Source organism: Octopus sinensis, linkage group LG11, assembly GCF_006345805.1.
Source record: "Octopus sinensis linkage group LG11, ASM634580v1, whole genome shotgun sequence".
Classification (NCBI taxonomy): Eukaryota; Metazoa; Mollusca; class Cephalopoda; order Octopoda; family Octopodidae; genus Octopus; species Octopus sinensis.
Window position 1 is genome coordinate 54,681,124 of NC_043007.1, and position 25,383 is coordinate 54,706,506.

General features: G+C 35.8%; 1 protein-coding gene and 1 long non-coding RNA gene across 2 annotated transcripts in view; both read left to right on the plus strand.

The window, feature by feature from the left end:
* Nucleotides 1-8,480, plus strand: part of LOC115217337 (HEAT repeat-containing protein 5B) — a 109,250-nt gene extending 100,770 nt beyond the window's left edge. The window contains exons 30-31 of the mRNA XM_029786997.2: nucleotides 2,219-2,432; nucleotides 7,265-8,480. Coding sequence (XP_029642857.2) covers nucleotides 2,219-2,432; nucleotides 7,265-7,587 — 537 coding nt within the window. The 3' untranslated portion in view covers nucleotides 7,588-8,480. The remainder of the gene's footprint in view (nucleotides 1-2,218; nucleotides 2,433-7,264) is intronic.
* Nucleotides 8,481-8,671: 191 nt separating this feature from the next.
* Nucleotides 8,672-21,306, plus strand: LOC118765434. The gene is made up of 3 exons (XR_005001297.1): nucleotides 8,672-11,343; nucleotides 18,519-18,529; nucleotides 21,296-21,306. It is a non-coding gene; the product is annotated as an uncharacterized LOC118765434 (long non-coding RNA).
* The last annotated feature ends 4,077 nt before the right edge of the window (nucleotides 21,307-25,383 follow it).

Sequence of the window (25,383 nt, forward strand, 5' to 3'; positions counted from 1 at the left end):
AAAAGTAACACATGTCTAAGAAGAAAATAAAAAGAATGGTAGCAGACATAATAGAAAGCAGGTAATGTCAGTGAACATACAAACACATACACGAATATAAACAAGTGGCAAACTATACACACGCACACACACGTTTATATCCATGCGTGTTTGTATGCTCACTGACAGTACCTTCTTTCTGCTGTGTCTACTGTCATTCTTTTTATTTCCTTCTTAGATCTCTCTCTCTCATATCAATTGCATGAAATTTATTCTATTGTGTGATCTGTTTATATTAATGATATCTTACACTGGAGTTTATTGAATACTCACAATGAAAATGATGTAACATTTTAACATCATATATGAAAGAACTGTATCTCAAATGTGAATCCATTTATAAATAATAGCTCATAGAAGACTTATTTACAAATTTCTCAGTGCTTCTATATTTACATTCTAGATGTAAACAAGCTTACTTTCTTGCTGGTAAGGTTAAAGCGTCTAATGTGGATGGTTGAAAATCAGGCAGTTACTTTATCACAATTGTCAAGAATACAATAAGTCCATTGTTCAATTTCCACCGGTCGACTTTCCACCTTTTTCCATCCAAAAGTTTTTTAACCCAACTATTTTTTATAGCTAGATTCACATTTCAGATAAATAGTTAATTGAAGTTCATCCTCATCATTGTTTAAACATCCACCTTCCATGCTGGCATGGTCGGAACAGTTTGACAAGAGCCGGCTAGACAGAAGCCGGCACCAGACTTCTGTAACTGTTTTGGCAGGATTTTATACAGCTGGATGCCCTCCCTAATACCAACCACTAAGCAGAGCGGACTTAGTGCTTTTTATGTGGCACAAGCACAGGCAAGGTCAGTTTTGGCAAAGTTTTTGCAGCTGGATGCCCTTCCAAATGCCAGCCACTTTACAGTGTGGACTGGGTACTTTTAAGTGGTACCTGGCACTGACAGGGTCACCAAGTACTTGCAAGATGAAAAAGAAACTCTTTTGAGAGGGGAGGGGGCATTGGAGGAGGTGATCTTGTGTCGGATGATGAAAGGTCATAGTGAAGCAGAGAGACAGAAACAGGTGTCTTGCTGTAGAGGAGGTTCAAGGTTACCCGGCTGAAAAGAGAGAGACAGAGATCAGGAATGAAGATAGAAACAGGTGCATTGCTGCAAAGGAAATACAGGTTTACGCAACCTGAGGGAAGTGCAGGAAAAGGATAGAGATGGTGGCAAAGTGCCGGGCATACGCAATGATACAGTGAGACAGGGCATAGGTGGAACACACAGGTTGGAAGCTAGTGAAGAGCAATGATACAGTAGTACAGGTCCAAGAGGACAGGATTGGGGAGTGGGAGATAAGCCTAGTACATGAGTGGAAATGTGAGGACAAGAAGAGATTTAGTTTGGTTTGTTGCGGTAGAGTGTGTGAGAAATTTTCTCGGTAAGTGTGGGTGGGACACCGCACTTCTAGAACTCAGTTTCGCTGACATGGGTGGGTCTTCTCAAGAACTTCATATAGCCAAACATCTTGATCCATTGTCATTTCGTCCATGAGGCCCAGCATCCTGAGATCAGCCCTCTTCACTCCATCCCATGCCTCCCTGGGTTTCCCTCTTTTGCGGGTACCATCTACTTTCAGTGATCAGCACTTCTTTATGCAGCTGTCCTCATTCATAAGCATCACATGTCCAAACCAACATCATCTTCATTCTTGCATGCTACCTTTGCTTCCTCTTATGTCCAACTTTTCTCTCAATAATTTTCACTTTGTCGTACATACACACTGATGTTGCACATCCAACAGAGCATACTACCTTCATTCCTCTCTAGTCTACGCATGTCTTCTGCATTCAGAGCCCATGTCTCACTACCATGGAGTGTAGCCATTTGCACACAAGCATCTGAGAGAGAGTAATAGCTCTCTGAACTTCCTCCACCCAATTCTTATTCTAGAAACAATACTTTCAGAACATCCTCCACCATCTCTAATTTGGTCACCTGGGTAACAGAAACTATATACAACCTCAAAAGAGCCTCCTGGGCATTTGAGAGAGTCTAAATCCTGTGTATATTTATATTTCTCAGTGCTTCTATATTTTTGTTGTTTATGTAAATATATCTGAGAAATGTTAGCTGATATCAGTGCATGAATCATTGTGTGAGTACTTATAATTCCTTCTATAGTGTTTTTATATGAAAAATAATTTCTCTTCCATTGTTTTTCAGCTTCAGTTGAAGAGCATTCAGACTTTTATCTCCATTCTACAACATACAGACCGTGCTGTTTACACACCATTTATCCATGCCTTAGCTCCCAAAGTTACTGAGTATCTTTATTCAATTACTAATGAACAGCCTCAAAGTGAGACAGAGCTCAGCCTGATCTTTGAATCTATAAAGATGCTGGAAACATTATTAGATTTGGCTGATGATGAGAAACGTAAGATTTGTTTGTTTTTGATTTGAAGTAATTTTCTAGGTTTTTTTTTTTTGACATTTTAAAATATATCTTCTTGCCTAAATACAATGTTTCTTAATTAATAAAAATAAAGTAAATTAACTTTTAAATAGCTTTTAATTTGAATCAAACTTTGTCAAATGTAAGCATATGCAAAGTATCAAAACATGACTTGTAAAAAATCTGATCATGATACAATTCTTAAATAATTGATTTAAATAATAACTAGATAACTATAATCATTTGACTGGTTTTAAGAAGTATTATTATACTAGCCAGCTTAATAAACACCAGTTTCTTGATTTGTTCCCTTGTTTATAAAAATTATATGAGAAGATCTAAAAATTACATATTCAAACTATTGCTACACACACACACACACACACACACACACACACAAATTTGAACAGTTAGCAATACTTTCTCTCTCTCAGATATCATGAAGAAATTTCATCAAGCTCAGTCTTTCATGGATCTCTTGACCAAAAGTGCTGATACTGCCATGAACACTGATATAGATAGCAGGCATAATGTAGTAGATCCTGCTCTAGCTTCTTTCTTTTCTTGTTTCATCCACTTCAACTATAATCCTCTCTCATTGTCAAACCCTACGAGATTCCATGTAATGAGTATTCAGGCTGTTGTCATTGGAAATCATTCTGCCCAAATATGCAACCTTCTTCACCCCACTTAGAGGGTGATTGGCAATTATATTTGTAGGGTGATGTTTCAGCACTCCAGGTTTAAGTGGATACATGTGTCCAGTCATTTTAACATTTATTGACAAAATGGAAGCTGTTGCCACACATTCTAAATTGTGTGTAATTTTCTAGAATGCACCACCAGATCTCAATTGGCCTCTTTGCCATGAACCCTAACTGCTCCAGCTTCTGAAAGGCAAGCAGATGATCTTGCACTGTTAAGAATAACCCTGACCAAGATCTTACCAGTCACTGAGAGGAGTGTAACAGCTTTATAGCTGTTGCTGCTTTAGCAGTCATCTTAATAGAGAGGGATAATTGTGTCCCTCTTCTAGTCAAGATCATCAAGAAAGGTGGGTCTGCTGCAGTCTAGTTCTTGTGGCATATCATCTGCTCAATCTTTTCTGATTGAGCAGATGATCTGCCACAAGAACTAGACTGCAGCAGACCCACCTTTCTTGATGATCTCTCCACTGATGCTACAAACACTAGCTACCTTCCTACCATTCAGCTTGCTTAGATATTTGAAGAGTTGATAACTCAACTGAGTTGTGGAGCACTCACTGGTGAAACTAGGATTTTGCTAATGATGCAGTTGATTCTTACTGAGTCTGTGGATAGTTTAAGGAGTGCTCTCTTTTCACTTAGTAATGAAGTAGTACCACTTGGCCTGAGAATTGATATCTGAGCTGGAGGACAAAGGTCTGGGTCTTCAGATCCCTGGTCGTCCCTGCCTTGCACTCTGGTTGCAAAATTTAGACACTATTGGTGGCCTTTAGGAGCCACCTGTACTCCTTTGGTATCAGGGTGCTTTGCAGGATGACGTGTTACCATTTGCCAGATATAGTGTCCACCCAATGACTATTCTCTGAAACTGGGATACATCCTGTTATATGGATGATTCAGGAGCATCAGCTCAGAGTGTTTGGTCAGGTTGCTTAATTTTCTGAGTTAGATCTTGTGTATCTTATTCTTTTCTCTGAGGATCCAACTGGGGTGACAGCTCATGTTGGTTGACCATATGGTCATGATGAATGAGGAAATATCTCATAGAGATGGGGACTGACTGGAACACTGCTCAGAGGGTTGCCTGGGATAACCCAGGCAAATACCAACAAATAGTGGATGCAGCAATCCACTACTATAGCAGATGACCCCATACCTGACCTAAACTGAATCATCAGATCTAAGTCATCAGAAATTATATTTCTTAACTTCCAGCACTGGCAGATGTTAAATAAACAACTTTATTATGATTCTACTTGGTGGTATCAAAAAGTTCCCAGACTTGTTATGTTTAATAAAAAAAATTAACTTATTTACCTAAGTTTTAACATCATCATCATCATTTAACATCCACTTTCCATGCTAGCATGGGTTGGACGATTTGACTGAGGTCTGGCGAACCTGCCTCAAATCTGATCTGGCAGAGTTTCTACAGCTGGATGCCCTTCCTAATGCCAACAACTCCAAGAGTGTAGTGGGTGCTTTTACGTGCCACCGGCACGAGGGCCAGTTTGGTGGTACTGGCAACGGCTACGTCCAAATGGTGCTTTTTACGTGCCACCTGCACAGGAGCCAGTCCAGTGCCACTGCCAACATCCTTACTCGAATGTTTCACATGCCACCAGCACAAGTGCTAGTAAGGTGATGCGATAACAATCACGCTTGAATGGTGTGCTTAACGTGCCACCGGCATGAAGGCCAGTTTGTTGCTCAGGCAACAATCTCACTTCTTTGGTACTCTTAGCGCTCCACTAGCAATGGATGCCAGTCACCGAGTTTAATTTCTACTTCGATTTCACTTGCCTCAACTGGTCTTCACAAGCAGAGTTTATTGTCCAATGAGGAAAAGGCATGCATAAGTGGACTGGTTGCCCCCTAGCATAGGCCACAAGGTTATGGTCACACTTGCGCTTGCCGAGTCTTCTGGAGCACAGCATATTTCCAGAGGTCCCAGTCACTAGTCATTGCCTTGGTGAGGCCCAATATTTGAAGGTCATGCTTCACCACCTTATCCCAGGTCTTCATGGGTCTACCTCTTCCACAGGTTCCCTCAACTGCTAGGGTGTGGCACTTTTTCACACAGCTATCCACATCCATTCTCGCCACATGACTATACCAGCACAGTCATCTCTCTTGCACACCACATCTGATGTTTCTTAGGTCCAACCTTTCTCTGAGTACTAACACTCAGTCGAGTATGCATACTGGCATTACACATCCATCGGAGCATGCTGGCTTCATTCCTTGCGAGCTTAAGCATATCTTCAGCAGTCACAGCCCATGTTTCACTGCCATGTAGCATGGCTGTTCGTACACATGCGTCGTACAGTCTACCTTTTACTCTGAGCGAGAGGCTCTTTGTCACCAGCAGAGGTAAGAGCTCTCTGAACTTAGCCCAGGCTATTCTTATTCTAGCAGCTACACTTTCAGTGCACATTCCTCCACTACTGATTTGGTCGCCTAGGTAACAGAAGCTATCAACTACTTCTAGTTTTTCTCCCTGGAATGTGGCGGAAGTTGCTCTCTGCACATTTTCAGTGTTATATATAGCTCCTGAGCATCTGACACATATGAAAACTATCCTCCCAGTTAGCCTTCCTTTTATATTGCTACACCTCTTATGTGTCCATAGCTTACACTGGGTACATCTTATAGAGTTTCTACCTACGCCTTTGAAATAGTCATCATGTGCAGCAATACATTAGTTCTAACATTCCTGTCACTTTTGGAGTCTGCCTGGAAGATGTTTTCCATAAGGAAGTCAAGGACCTTTTGTAATTCACTCTGGATCTCCACAATAATGTTAAAATGGTGACCTTTGAGCTGCATTTTCATCTTGAGGCACAGATGGAAGTCTGCAGGTGTTATATTTGGCAAATAGGGTTGGTGTAGAAGTGATACTATGTTGTTTTTGATGAGAAACTCACAATTGAGGAGAGCTCAGTGAAGAATCCAATTCTTCGCACTCCACATATCCCGTTGCTTTTGCCGAATGTCCTGCCTCAAATGCTTGAAAACATCGCAGTAGAACTCAAGATTGATGGTCTGGCCCTGGAAGATGAATTCTCGATGCACAATACCACATTTCCAGAGGTGATACTCGTGGCAGGTCTTCCAGATCACTCCTCATCTTCCAGGGACATTCTTCCGCCATTCAAAACATTGTGTACGACCCATTGCCTCGTCATTGTAAGCTTGCTGAAGCATGCTCAATGTCTCTGTAGCAGACTTCCCAAGTTTAATGTAAAATTTCACGTTAGCTCTTTGTTCCAACTTCCTGTCCATAACAAAAATTGCAGACTACAACATACTCAAGAACAAATTTCAGAACTTGTGAAGTAAACACAGTGATGTCACTTGGCACTTTGTCTCATAAAGGTCAATGCTAGCTTTCACTGCACACACAGCCATGTATATCTCTCTCTATATATAAACGGCAGTTTGTCTGTGTGTGTTTCTGTGTGTCTGTTAGGTTGTACCCTCACCCTGACCACGGCTTTCAACCGATTCTGATGAAACTTGACACACACATAGCCCAATGTCATAATTCAAAACTAACGCAGCGAAAATTTTGAAAAGTTCCCCCAGTTCTGAAAAAAATCGATAAATTCGACAAGGGGTTGAGAATCAGAAACACAAGCCACAGACTGTCATGGGGACGCAACTCGACCTTTTTAACTAAAAAAAAATTTACCATCATTTTTTTCCATTTTTTGGCTATAACTCTCTAAAAATGCTTTATAGTTATTTCCCTTACAAACCCGAGCAACGCCGGGCGATACTGCTAGTATATATATATTAGTCTGGGAACTTTTTGATACCACCTTGTAAACCCTAAAACATTAGTTTTGGACTAACACTAAACTGATAAAGAGAGATATAGGGTTCAACCACTGGATCTTGGTAATATCCAATCCTTGAGCTTGGGGAGTAACTGGTAGGAATATACACAGATTACTGCTTCATTCTCTTTTATGAAAATGTTGAGCCTAAAACATTGCAGTAGTTGTGGAACAAAAGTGTTACTGTTTTTACCTTGTTTTCATTATAATTTATATCATTATTTCTATAAATGATCTAATCTTATAAATGTTCTTTAAATTTCAGGTGTGAATATTATTCTGGTACTTGTTCCTATCTTGATTTCATTTTTACTCAGTGATAAAATACTGGTGTCATGTTCCCCAGCATCTAAGTTCTTACATGACCATGCATTGCAGCGTCTTATGAAAGTCGGTCCTTTGTATCCAAAAGATTTTCGCAGGGCAATGAGTTCTGCTGCAGATCTCAAGCCTCGTTTGGAAGCTGCAGTGAAAGCAAACCAGACATCCCAAAAAATGGCACCAAACCAACAGAATATGAAGCTCAGTGCTCAACCAACGAAACCCACTATAACTTTGAAGACTGACTTCAGCAACTTCACTGGTTGACTTTGTTTTTGAGTTTTTGATTTTTGGACCAGCCTCTCACAGAAGTGCAACAGCTCTGTGTGTAGAGGCCAAGAAATTCAAGCTGATAAAGTTATATAGACCCAGAGATTTGCACTCATACACTCACACGTCTATATTATACATTTGTATCTACCAACCTATAGATATGTTCCCAAAATATACATAAATTGACGTTTTAATGACCAAATATGAAATTAATTTCCAAAGAGAATTCTGCATTCATATATATTTCTGTGCAAAATATTTGACGGATACTATTCTGCCATCTCTGAGTGCTAATAATGATCTACTTCTAACAGCCACCCCTCCCCATCAAACAACAAGGATCTTTCTTTTTGTTGTTCAAACTGCTAATATGTATGTAAACTCAATAGTCCACTGCTGGTCTTTAATCCATTTCATTAATTTACCACCTTTACACCCGTTTAAATTCTCCATTTCTTTATTGCCCCACTCAATGGAACTAAGAAACTTTTGGTAAATGGAACTAAAAATTTTGTTCCCTCTTTTCCCCCAACTTTTTAATTTGGCATATAGTTTTAAAAAGTTTAACTCTAAACATAAACTGAAGTTGTGGAGTTCTAAAATTTCTTATAAGAAATTTTTGAATTTTGAAATTCTTACACCTCAGATCTTCATTTTGTTAACTAAATTGCTGCTTTTTATTTTAACTCCATTTTTAACGATAAAGCTTCTGTTAAGCGTAGCAGCATAGCTATTGTTTCTATTGTAGTACATACATTTTGATAATCTACCATACCAGCATGGAACAAGATGACACAATAATGGGGTTAAAATTTATTATTATTAATTGTATTATTAATAAACTAAAAATCATTAATATGGAAGCACTTGAGATTGTGTAAAGAAAACCTGTTCATCACATTAGTTATCAATATTTTGATTCTTTTATTATACCAGCTGGCTGCCTTACTAGTAGGATAGTTTTGTCTGAACTATAAATTATTGCAACAATATCTCAAGCATATATTCATGTATGTGTGTATGCATGTGCACACACACAGATATTGACATGTATATATATATATATATATGTGTGTGTGTGTCTATGTGTAAGTGTTAGGTACACATATGCACATATAAATAAAGCTAAACAATCAATATTTGTTTGCTTTTACTTCTGTCTACTGTCTATCAATTTTATTCAAAGTAGTTTTATAAATTAACAAAGCGCCTGCTAATATATTTTATTTGAAATAATGTTAGCAAATACTAGTAACTTTTTTCCACTGAAATAAAAAAAAATCTTAAAGATATATATAGCTTTTATAATTTAGTGTTTTGACACAATGACTATGAATTAGGATATTAGACCAGTGTTTACTTTCTTGAATAGGGAGAGCCATTGTGTTGTACTTTTGGGCAAGGGACATAACTCTGCCTACCTCTCTGCTAGACTAATATCAAAGTGATTAGTGATAAAATGGGCATCCAGCTATCAAAACAGTTGCTCCAGCAAAGCCATCCTACCTATATTAACACGTAAAATAATACCAATGTCAATATTAATGAGATTAAATTAGAAATTAGAAACCTTATTAGGAATTTCAATGATAATTGTTTTTTCTAATTAATAACAACAGTAAAATATATTTTGATTATTACATTTATCAATATCATCTTTATATAAATTTATCATTTGTAACCTAATATTCAATAACATAAATTATATAATCGTTTTTGTTTTTCATTATTATATTAACTGATCCAGGAAAATCAATATATAGTGTAAACTGTTGGTGTGTGGAAGGGTGGAAAATTTGAAGTTAGTGAAATTTAGACTTCATATATGAAATTTACTCTAATTTGATGGCTTGCAGTAACAGTTCACTTCATAAAACTTTCCTAATGCACCTTGTAGCATAATTTCAATTCTTGCTGATTAATTTTGCTGGAAATCTTAATAAACAAATCTTTCAGTGACTTGCTGTGATAGTGTGTGTGACTTAAATTACTTTTATGTTTTATAGTAATTTTTTTTTTTGCATTCTGTATGTTTTCACTTTGAATTCTTTTGCATAATGTATTTGTGTGTTTTGGTTTGCATCTCCTCCCCCCACTTCTGCCTTTTCTCTCTCATTTTATTGTTTTTATTTTTACTACAGTCTTTGACAATCTTCCAATGTCTGGAACTTCATTGAGATGATTTTATTTTTTAATTCACCCACCTCTTTTGCTCAAAGGTTTTGTTGTTCTAGTTTTTGAAGCACTTGGGACATTTCCCCCCAGAGAAGGAATGCAGGTTTTTTTTTCTCTCCCAAGGAAAGAGATGAGGTCTGTACCACAGTAATGATAATAATATTTTAGAGGGAATTGAACTTTGAATATTGTTGTTGACTGAAATGTGTAGCATAAAAGCTGACAGAACTGATACTATCTCTCAGTAGGTTGATCAATGCCATTGTCACTCATCTATCATATACATTCATTATTATAAAATTTGAGTCACAAATTGTTTTTCTACTTTTCATTTTTTTTTTTTATGATTCATTCAAGGACAATTTTTAATATTAAAAATTTCATTAACATCCTATTGCAACATATAATTAGGCTGCAATACATGTTTTGCTGTTTTTAGTTACTAATATGTACAATTAGTTGATAGCTATATGTAATTTAGTGGATTGTTATCCATCTCAACCTGAGCTTGGTTAATTCACTTGATTTGTTTTTATAGAACAAGATTAAATTACTTGATTTTATTCTAAGCGTACATACATAAATGTGTGTATTTAAAAAACAGTTCATTAGAATATTATAGCAATCAGTTATTAAATTTGAACACAAAGATTGTGTAGTTACATTTATTGATCAAATGAAAACATGTTTGAAATTTATTAATCTTATATAAACTTAGCTATGTCAGTAAACTCTAAGTGAATAAAACAGAATATCGGTTTTAGGTTTTTAGTTTTTTCCGGTGTAATACTGCTCTTAGGATAAATAAAAACTTGACAGCAGGAAGAAGGTAAGGTTTGCAAGTTGTACAACATTAATTTTGAGAAATATCACATAGGTCAGTCAAGCATAGAAGGCAGCTGAGAGTTAGGCATTAGATACTGTTTGTGAAAGGGAAACTCAAAGGGAATGATTTTTGTTGAGAATAGATTTCAAAACATTAATAAAAATTACTATAGTTAGTAATTGATGTAAAGTGAAATATATATAATATACATACATACATGGGGAGAGACAGACAGACAGAGAAAAGCCAAAGAAATGCTGATATAAAAATTGTGAACATTGACTAACTGAACAGAATTGGAGTTAATAGAATAAATGATTGGATCCTAGAAGAGAGGCCATTTTGCAGGCATATTCTTGTCTCTACATCTCAAAAGCAGAAAAATAATGAGAAAACGAATGAGCAAAATTATAAAACATACTTCACAGTGGTCATCTATATCCTCTGTAAATAAGAAAAGGTTTTGTGGTTTGTATAAACATTTTATAAATTTTGTTATTCATTTGGAGCTTGGCACTGCTCTGTAGCTTGCCAGATCCTGTCAAACTGTCCAACCCATGCCAGCATGGAAAATGGACATTAAGTGATGTAGTTCAAACTGTGGGATTTAGTTTTATCAAAAAAAGTAGCATTCAAAACATTTAGTTGGAGTTATATGCCTTCAATAAGTTTGACTCAGCGTCACATAACTAAGTTCTGTGGGTATCGACATCAGGTGTTCAGAGACAGTCAAAAGAATTTGAAAGAAAGTATTCAGGCCTCCATTGGTTATTTTTGCTATCATAGCAACATCAGTTATTTTATTGGTAGGTTCACATGGAGCCAACAGGATGTTGACATCACTTTTCACTCTGTACAGTGTGATATTTCAGCTCTTTGGCTTGTTACATTGGCACATAGCAGAGCAGACAAGATGTTGGTATCCATTTGTCATCATTCTGTAGGGTGTACTATTTCAGTGATAGCAGCTATCACATGGGAAATAGATGATTTGATAGTGTCAAGTTAAGTATGAGTTTGTATGACTGACAGGAATTATAGTCAGATGGAATCTCTACAAGCAGTAGGAATTATATACACTGCCATTGTGTGTGGACCAGTTTGACATAGATTGGTACATTCAGGTTATTAGTGGCCAACAGCTTAAATTCAATTAGCAGCATACTTTTGATGGCTACAGTAAGGTAGATAATTTCCCTATTGATGGATACTGAGGAATGCTGAAATATGTGCAGTTTCTGATGGAGATAGAGTTGGCTATTAAGAGCCCCAGATGAGTAAGGAAGAGTATGATAGCAAAAATGACCATGTGACCTTATCTCACCAATGGAGGCCTATATATTCTCGCCAGTATGCCATTTTAAATTTGTTTTGAATCCTCTCCACTGCCTCCTAAAATCTGATGATATGGATGTGTCCTATGCTCACAAAACTTTAATGTGGAGCTGAGCCAAACTGCAATTTTATACACACACATACACAAACAGGTTGACTAAGCCTTACATCATTGAAAGTTCTGTAAATGTAAAACCATGTTTAGCTCTTCAGAGGCTTTTGGCATCTGATAAGCTAGATATCATTTCACATCTGTAAGTAATGCAGCTGAATCAACTTGTTAAATCATTTAGCTTTCATAACGGGTTGAGTGTTTTATTTTTTTCTTTGTAACCTATATATGTTAATGTATATATATATATATATATATATATATATATATATATATATATTATATATATATATATATATATATATATATATATACATATATATATGTGTGTGTGTGTGTGTATATATATATCTGTATATGTGTATGATTCACAGTATGACTAAGAAATGGATCTGAGTTCAGATCAGTTAAAATGACTGGGATTTCAAGGGCAATAAGATTGGGGCAATATGTAGTAAGAAAGTATGTTAAGTGGATGACCAGCTGCTATGATGTCTGTTGGTGGCCAGAGTAAAGTTAGGGAATAGTAAATAAATTAGCACAGAGTTTAGATTAAAGATAGAAAATACCTGAAAGCAGGACCTAAGGGAAGACTTTTAACATGCCCCATCTCATGAAGAAAAGTAGATGTGGAAATAATAATGAGAAAAGAAATAGGTGGTGATCTGCAAGAAAAAAGTTGTCCATAGGAGAATTTGTGAAAGAGTTATAAATTGATTTTCTGTGAGGAATCTCCTCATGGCAGATTAATTTACCAAACCTTCATAATGTTATTAAGATTATTCTAAGTTCTGTGTGTCAAATTCATTATCACTGTATTGTATTTGTTGGTTTTCTCCACTTTTAAACTATTCTAATTTCGTTTTTCATTATTTTTCTGCCATTGATAATTTGCTATTAAATGATTTACTTTGCATAGATTTGGACAATTTTTAAGCTGTTTACATATTTGATAAACCTACTATTGCAGTGGTCAATCACTTATCTGTACATATATTATCAAAATTCTCTATTTCTGCTCACACAATTTGGGTGGAAACAATTTTATTTTGGATATCAAAATAAGAAACATGCCATGTATTGTCTCTACTGACCTAAGCTTGGATAGTTATTCAATTTCTTGTGATTTAGATGGCTCATTGATTTGTTTTTGTTTATTATTTAGTTCCCATTACAGTTTGTTTTTTCATTGAAAATTACTTCAAAAGTATTTCTTTTAATGTCTTATCAGAAATATTTGGATATTGATTTCCTTACTACAAAATTGTTACTGCTAACTGCTGCATTTTCTTTTTTCTGGTTACTCTCTATTTTGTTGTTTCACTGATACCAGTTCTTTTTACAAACTTCAATGTTTAAGTAGTTCCTCTACAATGATTTCCAAATTGAATTATATATATTGCTAATTAATTTCAATTCTAATCCATACACAATTAACTTAATTTAGTTTAGTTTGTGAAATAACTAATAGAACAACTGTAGCTGATATACATGGCCATCTTTAAGTATCCTTATCTTCCACTCTTCATTGTAAAACTTATACTTTTTATTTGAAATCATCAACTTATTATTCTTGTAATTCTAAAATGTCCACCATATGTTTTGTGATTATGTGTTTAAACTTCCAGATAAGTTTTTAAATGGTAGATATTCACCACGGAGCAATATATCAAATGTGTTGGATTTTACTTTAGGTTTTGTTTTTTAAGGATTTTAATTTCACTCCCAATTCAGCAAACTTACTGTATACTATTATTTTCTGTATTAAAGAAAAAGAAGGAAATCAATAAAATGTTCAAACCTCTGCAAATCAATAAAACATATTACCAAAATATAAATGGTTGAATATGTTAATGTATCATTATTTATTGAACAGCAATGGCCTCATTGATAAGTTATTGAATGTTTCATTGTGAGTTTAGTTTTGGCATTGAACTATATTTATTTGGGGGACAAAATACTTATCTTTATGAGGATTATTAAGAAATGATTATGTATTTGTTATATTTCAGATATTTACATAAATATACTAAAAGGATGAACTGGTCATGTTTCTTCAACTTTTTCCCCTCTGGTGGCAGACTTTAAATTTAGTTGCTGGTGATCCCTACTTTTCTTTCAGAACATTTCAACTTATACTTTTATTTTTGTCAAAGCCTCCAACATATGAATATGAGAATTTACAGCACCCTTTGACACTTGGTTTAAAAAAAAAAAGTTGAAAAACCTTGATATAACTTGAGTTCATATTATCTTGTTACCTTGATATTGTAAAAAAAAAAAAATAAGCATTTGTGGGTTTTGAGTCTTTCATTAAATATTCTGTGGGACTTTATGATGAAGAAAAAATATGAATACATAAAAAAAGAAATTAATTATCACTATATACCAGCTTGGTTGGATATAATGAACCAAATCGAATTGGGTAGTTGCAATGCTGGCAAAATATTCCTGGGTGATTTCAAGTGGTTAACTACTTCCATGTTATTAGTTCAAATTTCACCCTTCGCATGAAGTAAGAAACTAATGCTGTTTAGGCAGGCATGGGAGTAAGAAACTAATGCTATTTAGGCAGGCATGACTATGGTTAAGAAGCTTGCTTTGTAATCACATTTTGGGTTCGGTCTCACTGCCTAGCACCTTGGGCATGCGTCTTCTTCTATGGCCCCAAATTGACCAATCCCTTTGAATTTGGTAAATGGAAATTGTGTGAAGCCTGTCATATATAGATGTGTGTGTACTGATAATTACTGCAGTGCTGCAGATTCTTGGTGAACCAAATCTAAAAATCCAGTTATTATTAAAGCCATTTAATTTAATTTATGCTGGTAATCTAAGCATAACTACCCTATTTAACACAACTATTTTCATCATATTTGAAGCTTAATGTCTGTTTCAGAAATTATTATTTACTGGCAATATGAATTTTCAAACAAGTTTGGATTCCTTGTTGAATTTTTATTACTCAATCCTCTTCAAAAGATATTTCACAATATCACATCTCCATTACCATCAAAACCAAATATTGTTCCCTGTTTTACTGAAGTAGACCAAATATTTTAATAGTTAATACAGTGGGCAGAAACAAAAAGCACTGCTAAAAGTATTTTCTACAATATTTAATAGTGACAATTTAATTGGTTTTATCTCTACTTCTATGTAGATAGAAGTACAAAAGATTTGGTTAATAGTTCAGGAAAATCTATTCAAACTGAAGAAAGAAATTTCAATCCTTTGATGTCATCTTTATGTCCTTTAGGTGTTTATTGTAAGGAAATGATATTATCATTTTTGAGAATTGTTAAGTAATAATGATTTAGTGTTGTGTTTAAGCAAAGCATCAAAGTTATTAAAATATTAGAACTGTTTGTATTTCTGTTTCATTATCAGTTTCATGTCACTGATGCTTTTTTCATATATTGAACTTAGAAATTTTACTTCGCGGTTCACTTACCTTAATATTCAACAACCAATAAGATAAATACCAGTTGAGCACTGGGGTTGATCTAATTGACTCATTCCCTCCCCTGAGCTTGCTGGCCTTGTGCCAAAATTTGAAAGCATTATTACTTAACAATTCTCAAAAATAATAATATTATTTCTTTACAATGAACACCTAAAGGACATAAAGATGACATCAAAGGATTGAAATTTCTTTCTTCAGTTTGAATAGATTTTCCTGAACTATTAACCAAATCTTTTGTACTTCTATCTACATCATGTTTCAGTTGGTGTATCCTTTCTTCTTAACTGTCCTCAGGCCTTGTATTTTCATATATTTAATCCTTCACTGGTAGAAAACCACACAAACTCATACCTAAAGAAAACATAAAACATATTAGTCCAGAAAAAAATAACTTGACTCGTAGGTGCAGGCATGGCTGTATGGTAAGAAGCTTGTTTCCCAACCACATGGTTCCAGGTTCAGTTCTACTGTGTGGCACCTTGGGCAAGTGTCTTCTGCTATAGCCTCGGGCCAACCAAAGCCTTGTGAATGGATTTGGATCGAAATTGAAACAAGCCCATCATATAGTAGCTGCAGTCTCATATATGAGCAAAGTCATTGCTAGAAAGAATCATTGAAATGAGGCCCTTATATGACTCTATGGCCAAAGATTTATACAATCTATTGCATAATACACAGCTGTGCTGGCTGACAGAGGGAACAGGTGCCACAATATAAATTCTTTTGACATACTTTTTCAATCCTCAACTGAGAGGCACACCTTTCCACAGGTTGCATATGTTCTCTTGTGAACAATAGCCATATCACAATTTACTAGGGGTCAATTCCTGTGAATTCTCTGATCATTGACCAGGACTGCATGACAAGCATTTCCTTCCACAAAGCACACATAAAAAGCAACACTCCCTCATTTTTCACAGGTTCATTATTTCTAAGCCTTCTCTTGATCTTCTTGTGCGTCATTCTCTCTCTTTCATACTTTGAACAACCACTGTGCACTCTTTTCCTCCATCCATTTCACTCGTGTGTCTCTATCTCCCAATCAACAACTGAAATATATTTCATGTGAGTGTCTGTGTTTGTATTCCTGCTATCACTTGACAACTGATGCTGGTGTGTTTATGTCCCTATAACTTAGCAATTCAGCAAAAGAGACCAATAGAATAAGCACTAGGCTTACAAAGAATAAGTCCTGGAGTCAATTTCTTCAATTAAAACCCTTTAGGGTGGTGCTCCAGCATGGCTGCAGTTAAATGACTGAAACAAGTAAAAGAGTATTCTGGCAATGATTCATTTTCTTTTTATTTTATGCCATGCATTTTATCAATGACAGTATTGTTAGTTATGTTTCCTGTGGGCTAATCTCTGCTACTGATGCACTGAGAATGGCAAGGGAGTATCTATACAACTTGAGTGATATAATCAGCAGGTATCTTGTCTTAATACATTGATTTACTGGTAGTTTCTTGCTGATAGGTACATCTTTTGCTGATATGCTCACTTTTTTTATGTAAATATCCACAATACCTATCATTCACAAGAAACTGATCAAACTAAGGCTATAATAGAAGACTTTGCCCAAAGTACCACATCATGGAACCAAACTGCTTAAATATCCAGTTTTGCCTGCAGCCAGTAGATCTTTATTGCTATTAGAGTTCTGGCCTTCCTTGAAGCACTTGTTAAAATGGGATGTTACATGTACAAAACTTTTTCACATACCTGCTAATATTGTTGAGAAAGTAAAAAACATCACAAAACATTCATTATTCTTCCAATAAATAAACTTTTGTCACTAATATTCTTACCATTTACCAGGTATATGAAACTAATCAGTGAGTACAGCAAACAAAAATTACTTGATCAGTAGTATCCATCCATGAGAAATTGATACTACTGACTTCATAGCAATGTGAAATTAAGTTTATCAGCTTATATTAATAACTTCATAATGGCAATTCATTCAGTATTAGGACTCAAAGTTTTAGAGGTAGGTGGGGCACTAGTCAGTATAATTAATCGCAAAAAATGCCTTTATTAACTTCAGATGGATAAAAGATGAAGTTGACCATGACAGTATTTGAACTCGGAATGTGTGTGAGAGGTGGGTGGGGGATTGAATATAGCAAGGCATTTTATCTGAGGTTCTATCTACTTAACACTTTAATCCCTTCTGTATAATAATAATAATAATACCACTACCAACATAGATGAAACAAGTGTTTATAAAGCAAATGTAAAAAGGTTGTCTGAGTTTATCTGTTGGTTGCTATACAGAACCAACATTATTCAAAATATTGATATAACTTAAATAGACTCTTATCAAATGTTTGAATTTATACAATACACCTTTCTTGGAAATGGGTGAGGAGGGCTGGCAACAGGAAGGGCATCCAGTCATAGAATATCTGCCTTAACAAAAACCATCCAACCTGTGCAATTATGAAAAAGTGTACATTAAAATGATGACATATATTTATACAAACACATACATGCAGATCATCTCCTCATATGCTTGCATGGATCAAATAGAATCCTTGAGACAGTTTCTACAACTAAATGCCCATCCTGTTGCCAAACCTCACCTGTTTCTAAGCAAGGTAATATTTCACCATTGCCAGTCAAATTTTTCACAGAAAACTGGAAATAAATAACATTGATTTGTATGATGATAATGCCTATTTACAATCATTACATGATGTTATGACAAGAATATCCACAAACATATGTAAATATATATACACATACACACACAAACAAGCTTCTTTCAGTTTCCATCTTCCAAATCTATTTGCAGAGCTTTAGGTGGCCCACGGCTATAGTGGAGGATGCATGCCCAAGGTACTACATAGCCATGCTTGCACCTATATATAATCACACATGTAGACTTCAACAGTCCTTTGCCCTGTGATCTGATGATCTCTGCAGAAGTTAGGTGTAAAATGACTAGCTTATGAAATCCATATAAGCCATGTACAGGGGTACTGTCAGTAAACAGTGTTAGCCACAAGTTCAGTAATGAGTACAAGTAGATGTACACCAGGGCTCAGTCTTCAGTCCCTTCCTGTTCATCATCATCCTCCAGGCCATAGCAGGTTGCTATTGGGAACTGCTGGTGACCGCATTCTCACAGCAGAATCACTAATAGAACTAGAAAAAATTTCAGGTGTGGAAGCAAAGCTGCAATCAAAGGACTTTAAAGTTAATTTAACAAAGAGCAAAGTTCTAGTGAGCAGGAACACAGACAGGCCTCAACTCCCTTCCGGTAAACAGCCCTGCTCAATTCATAGGAAAGGTGTAGGTAGGATTTCTTTTGGGTGTACCCAGTACAAGCTATGGACTTGCAAAGTGCAGTAGAATTACAGGAAAGTTAAAAAAACTGTTCATATGTGGAAGATGTGCAGGTGTGATGAACATGAAAGACTCCTGAGAAATAGATTTTCTCCAATTCACAGGAATCTCCCTGGAGGTAGTAGATAGAATCTGTTATTTAGTTGACCTAATTAACAGTTAATGAGGATGCTGTGAAAGTATAGTCACTAAAATAAGAAAAAGAAAAATCAAAGCTGTTACTGTTGGCAACAAAAACTTTCCCGCTTTCAGAATAAGACAGATTGTCTGATACCTTTGTATGAGCAGTAATACTACATGGTAGTTAGACATTGATACTGAATGCTGAAGACATGCAAAGACTAGAGAGGAATCAAGTTTGTATGCTCAGATGTGCAATGTCAGTGTGTGTATATAATAGTACTAATGTTTTGAGAGGAAAAATGGACATAAGAGGAATTTGATGTAATGTGTAAGAGAGAAGACTGCACCTGTTTGGACATGTGATGGACATAGATGAGGACAGCTGCATAAAAAGTGCCAGTCACTTAAAGTAGATGGAACTTGTGAAAGAGGGAAACCCAGTGAGATGTGATGGATGATCTCAAGATGTTGAGCCTCACAGAGATGAGAAAGAATCAACATCACTGGCAATTTGCTGTGCTTGAGAAAACCTTCCATGAGGCCCTAAAAATATTATTTATGCTTATACAGTGATGGACCCTGATCTGATACCTATTCAGCTCATTCCGAACATCTTATCTATCTGATACTGTACCCTCCCCCAACTTCCATTCCTCCTTGATACATATTGCATCTCCTAACTTCTTTCACTACCAGTTGCTACCTCTGCTTCCACTTTTGTCCTACGTTTTCATTATCACTTTCTCCCTCTCTTTGTTCAACCATCTCCTTTCTGTTTTTCCAATTATCTCCTCTGCCATACTCCATTTTAATGCCTCTCATATATGCTACCATTCCAATGCCCTCTTGTATCTACTACCACTCCCATTCTCTATAGCTACCCCTTATGTACCTCTACTCTTATGCTATGCTCATCATCCCCTACTTCCTGATCTATCGTTCCCAGGGGCAGATCTACCATAAAACTTATGAAGCTTAAGTTTCAGGGCCCCTAATCCAGGAGGGGTCCCCTCTGAAGCAACTTAATGTTTTCATTCTGTCAATTTTAGTATTTTGCCACGCAGTCTTTGTGGACATCATATCATACACTTATGCAGAGTCTCGACACGCAGTATCTAGCCATGAGTTGTTCACCTGCTGTTTCTACCGGTGTGGAGTAGTATAAAAAGTAAAAGTACAGACAACTCACAGATAATTTGCTTCACTTGAATTTATTTTGGAAACTTTGGCCCTGCCTCTCCCATTGTGAAATATGTTTACTACTACATCAGCACGGTAAAGATAAGAATTTTTATTTTCACACCATTATTTAATAACCAATGAAAGGGTTTGCCTCCTAATTTTGGACTTACAAGCTGTTTAGTAACAAAGCATTTTTTCTACTTTAAAAATTGTTGGAATATTACATTGTACAAAATGAACAATTCTTCATTTATGACTATATATTAAGTTGTTGACCCTTATCTTGATCAATCTCTGTCTCGCTGTGGCTAATGAAAATATTACCCCAATTTCTTTTTCACAGAGGTCTAGTCCCCAAGAGGAACAGCAGTGTCTTCAAGAAAGTACTCGAGTGGATACCAGAAATGCCAACTCAAGGAAGAGCAATCTAATGAAATCTCTAAATGTCAAAAACTATCAAACTATTTTACTATAAGTAAAAGATTGTTATCACCTGCAACTGAAACAAGCCATGCAAGTACCAGTGAAGTCTATGATAGTACACAAACCATGAGTGTTCTGTTTAGCAATAATCAACCTACTGTTGACACTTTTGGTACAGATGATGGTCATGGTGGTCAAGAACTTCGAGAAAAGATGGAGCAGAAACAGCAAGCAAATTTAGTGATTTCAAAGATTACAGTGACATGGCAAACTGGCCAGTAACAATTGATAATGATTTCGTACAAAACTGCTTAATGCAAAGCATCAGTTTTTTTCAAAATAAAAAAACAGATAATGTATATACTGAATCCAACAAAATTTACAAACAGCAAAATCGAAGTTTCTCAAGCAAGTACTTTGAAAAAAAGGATTGAAAAATGGTCAGACTGTGATGAGATCCTGGTTAGTTTTCTCAAAGAACAAACTCTTTTCTAAATGCAAAATATCACTTACAACGGGTGGGTTTTCTGACTGTATGAATATACTCAGAACTCCAGAAAATCATGAAGATAGCAAGGAACATAACATCCAGTTGAGCTGGATAACACGAAAGTCAAATAAAAACACTGTGGATCAGCAACTTGAGGAATAGCTGAGAAAAAACATGCAGTACTATTTTGAAGTACTAGAAAGAGTTGTAATAGTTAAGTTTTTAAGTGAAAGGGGTTTAGCATTTAGAGGTCATGAGGAAAAGTGGGGCTCCCCAAACAATGGAAATTTCATGGGGGTCATTCAGCTTATTGCGGATTTTGACCCATTTTTACATGAACATTTAGAGAAATGTAAAAATGAAAAAGTAAATATTACTTACCTACCCAAATCTGTATCTGAAGAATTGAGGGAAATCACGGGAAAACATGTGTAAGATGAAGTGGTGAATCAGCTCAACAACCTAGACATCAAATACTACTCAATTATTTTTGACTCTACACCTAACATAACACATGTTGACCAGCTGGTAATTTTGGTTCGATACTGTTATAATAGAAAACCCCATGAGAGAATTTTAGCATTTTTGCCAATAGAAAAACCACAACCTTGTTCAACAAAATAATTTCTGGGGGAACATAAGCTTTCACTTGAAAATATCCATGGTCAGTTGTATGATAATGCATCCAACATGAAAGGCTCAGAGAAAGGGCTGCAAGCACTTCTTAAAAACATTAACTGTTATGCAGACTATGTACCATGTGCAAACCATTCACTCAACCTTGTTTGATAAAAGGCAGTGTCTACTGTACCTGAAGTTGTTGACTATTTTGGCATCTTGCAGCAGCTGTATATTTTCTTTTCTGAATCTCCTCAAAGATGAGAGATTTTGAACACACAAGGCAATCTAGCCTTTTCTGTAAAGAGCTTAAGTATAACTAATTGGCCTGCACATTATGAAACAGCCTGGGCAATTAAAAATGGATATAGGGATATTTTACAAACTCTCAAACATGTTTGAAGGCTTAGAAGAGAAGCCTGAATGTAAGCGAGATGGAAAGAATTTATACCACAAATTGGTAAAATTGGAATATGCTATTTTAACATTCGTTTGGGAAGATGTTATGGAGTGTTTTAACAAAACAAGTAAGAAACTCCAAATCCCTGGTTCTGATGTATTTGAAGGTTACCTTCTGCTAGCATCTTTGTTTTCATTTGTTAAAGAACTACGAGAAAATTCAGCCAACAGGATTGCACACTCTCTTTTTTTTTTTTTACTTGTTTCAGTCATTTGATTGTGGCCATGCTGGAGCACCACCTTTAGTCAAGCAAATCGACCCCAGGACTTATTCTTTGTAAGCCTAGTACTTATTCTATCAGTCTCTTTTGCCAAACCGCCAAGTTACAGGAACATAAACACATCAGCATCGGTTGTCAAGCGATGTTGGAGGGACAAACACAAACACAAACATACATATATATATATATATATATACATACATATGACGGGCTTCTTTCAGTTTCCATCTACCAAATCCACTCACAAGGCTTTGGTCAGCCCAGGGCTATAGTAGAAGACACTTGCCCAAGGTGCCACGCAGTGGGACTGAACCCAGAACCATGTGGTTCGTAAGCAAGCTACTTACCACACAGCCACTCCTACGCCTATGCAACAGTAAGAAAAGGTGTATCCAAATACAGCTAGCCAGGGGTTCCTGGTTGATACATTAATTTATTTCACCATTTTTGAAGCTGAGAACATGACTGTTTTTCAATTACCTTTTTAAGTTACGTTATCTGCTTAAGCGTCATCTGTTTAAATATCTGCCACTTAAAAAGCAACTGAAAATGATATAGTTCTCAGCTTGAAAAACAGTGGAGTAAATTAACGTCTTGGCAAGAAACCTTGGATAGCAATATTTAACCAGACTCATGGTTTTTATTATAACATTATGCATCCCACTACATATATGTACATCATCATCATCATATACATATATATCACTCTGTAAGAACCAGTTTATCTGGAGCCCATTCACAAATTTATGATATGGAATTGTGATGAACCATAACTTTGGACCCTACCAAAAGATTACTTGGAGTTCTTCGTTAATCTAAGTAATATCATTAGCGTGGCGTGCCAACAGAGAGCTTATGAAATATTTTGCCCAGATTGATAATCCCTCACTATTTGTTTTGTTGTGTGCGTGCATGTGTGTGACCCAACATAGCTACAGCCTTTAGGTTGAAACATATAAAAGAATATGTATATGATGATGATGATATACATATATGTAGTGGGGTGTATAATGTTATAATAAAAACCGTGAGCCTTGTTAAATATTGCTATCCAAGGTTTCTTGCCAAGACGTTAATTTACTCCACTGTTTTTCAAGCTGAGAACTATATCATTTTCAGTTGCTTTTTAAGCGGCAGATATTTAAACAGATGACGCTTAAGCAGATAACGTTACTTAAAAAGGTAATTGAAAAACAGTCATGCTCTCAGCTTCAAAAATGGTGAAATAAATTAATGTATCAACCAGGAACCCCTGGCTAGCTGTATTTAACAAGACTTGTGGATTTTACTATAACATTATTTTTACTCCCTTAGCTGACTGAACTTGTCGAATAGCCCTACACCAGAACTGATAATATCAAAATGAAGCTTTGTTCTTTTTTATTTACAGCTCTGTATAATCATTAGAGAAGAACACAGGGTGAGGAAGGGTTCTGAATCACTCAGTTACTTTTAAGGCATTTCTTCATGTTGTTTTCTCTTCTCTTTATTCTTATTTCATGCTGGCCTGCTGTAATGAACTACAAGCAATACCCAATTTTTTTTTTCCTTCCTCCTTTTGTTTCCACATCTCTCTATTTGATAAGTTATAGTGATTCACAAGCACCACCCAAAAGTCTAATGGAGCTACCTGCTTGGTGTATAATGGTAAATATCTTTAAGCATAAACATTGATCCAGTGAGAAACCATTAATGTGAGGTGTCTGCTTAAGCATATACATGGAATAATGACATGTGGTATACAGAAACATATGTCACAATGAATTAATAGAATATGAAAATTTCCATCCACAAATTTTCATTATTACTATATATATATACTAGCAGAGACACCCGATGTTGCTCGGGATTAATATGGCATAGTTTGTATATAATATATTACAGTTATGTTGAAACAGGTGATATGGGAAAGTGCAGCATTGACAACAAAACATTTGTGGAGTGAATGATGGGCTAATTCGACTAAGCAACATGCTATGCGTCTGTTTGGAATATTTCAGGTCCTAACCTGTGGGGGTTATGTGAATTTTGAATGCACCGAGAAACTGTTAGTGGATATACTCTCTTTTGCAGCAGTCGGCGCTGTATCTAACACAACCCATCATCTGAAATGTTGACACGTCCATTGGGTTCGTTGTCCTACATCACTCATAAAGTAAATTTGGAGGAACTGTGGTTGTTCATTTGAGGGTAACAGGGAACCACTGAGGTGATAGACTTGCCCTTGAACTTTGACGTCGTCGTAAATTCATGTTTATCTATCTTCTTAGATGCACCAAACAATGTCATTTGCGGAGTTGTATGATATTGTTCGGAAAATCCTTTGGCTAGATGGAAATGCCTTCTAGAAGATCCATAAGAGGTTGAGAAGGAGCTGGTAGGGCTGACAATCTTACCTGACCACCTGAGCAGCACATACCATTTGTTTCATTTGAAAATTTGAAAGCTCTACAGAAAAGCACACCATTTTGGACAGAGTTATTATTTTTATAAGAATGGGATGGATCATTTCTGAAAACAGCTTCAGGAGTTGTGAAGAGCGAATTTGTACGTAATTTGTTTCTGAGAGCTATTCTGTTGGACCTCTGTCTTCTACAATCCTCCTTGCTTTATACTTGTTTCTGGAGAGACTACATCTTTTCTTTGGTGGCATATTTTTCCCAATATTGTAAACAAAAAATTATGAACATTGAAAGAAATTATACATTAGTCCCTATTTTTGTAAGCAGTTGTATCCATAAAAATTTTATTTGAAGAGAGGAGAAATTGAAAAAAGATAAAGCAAAAAGAAAAATGTAAGAAAGTGAAAGATGTATGTACGCCTATATGAAATAGACGTATGTGTGTGCGTGCGTGCGTGCATGCTTGCACATGTATATGTGAGAGAGATAGAGTGAGTGAGTGAAGGTGTATGTCATGATGATTGACGTCTTTTAAGGTACACATACATAGAAAATGTGACATCATTGTACAAAATTTTTACAATATTCAATTTATGTAAAAGATTAT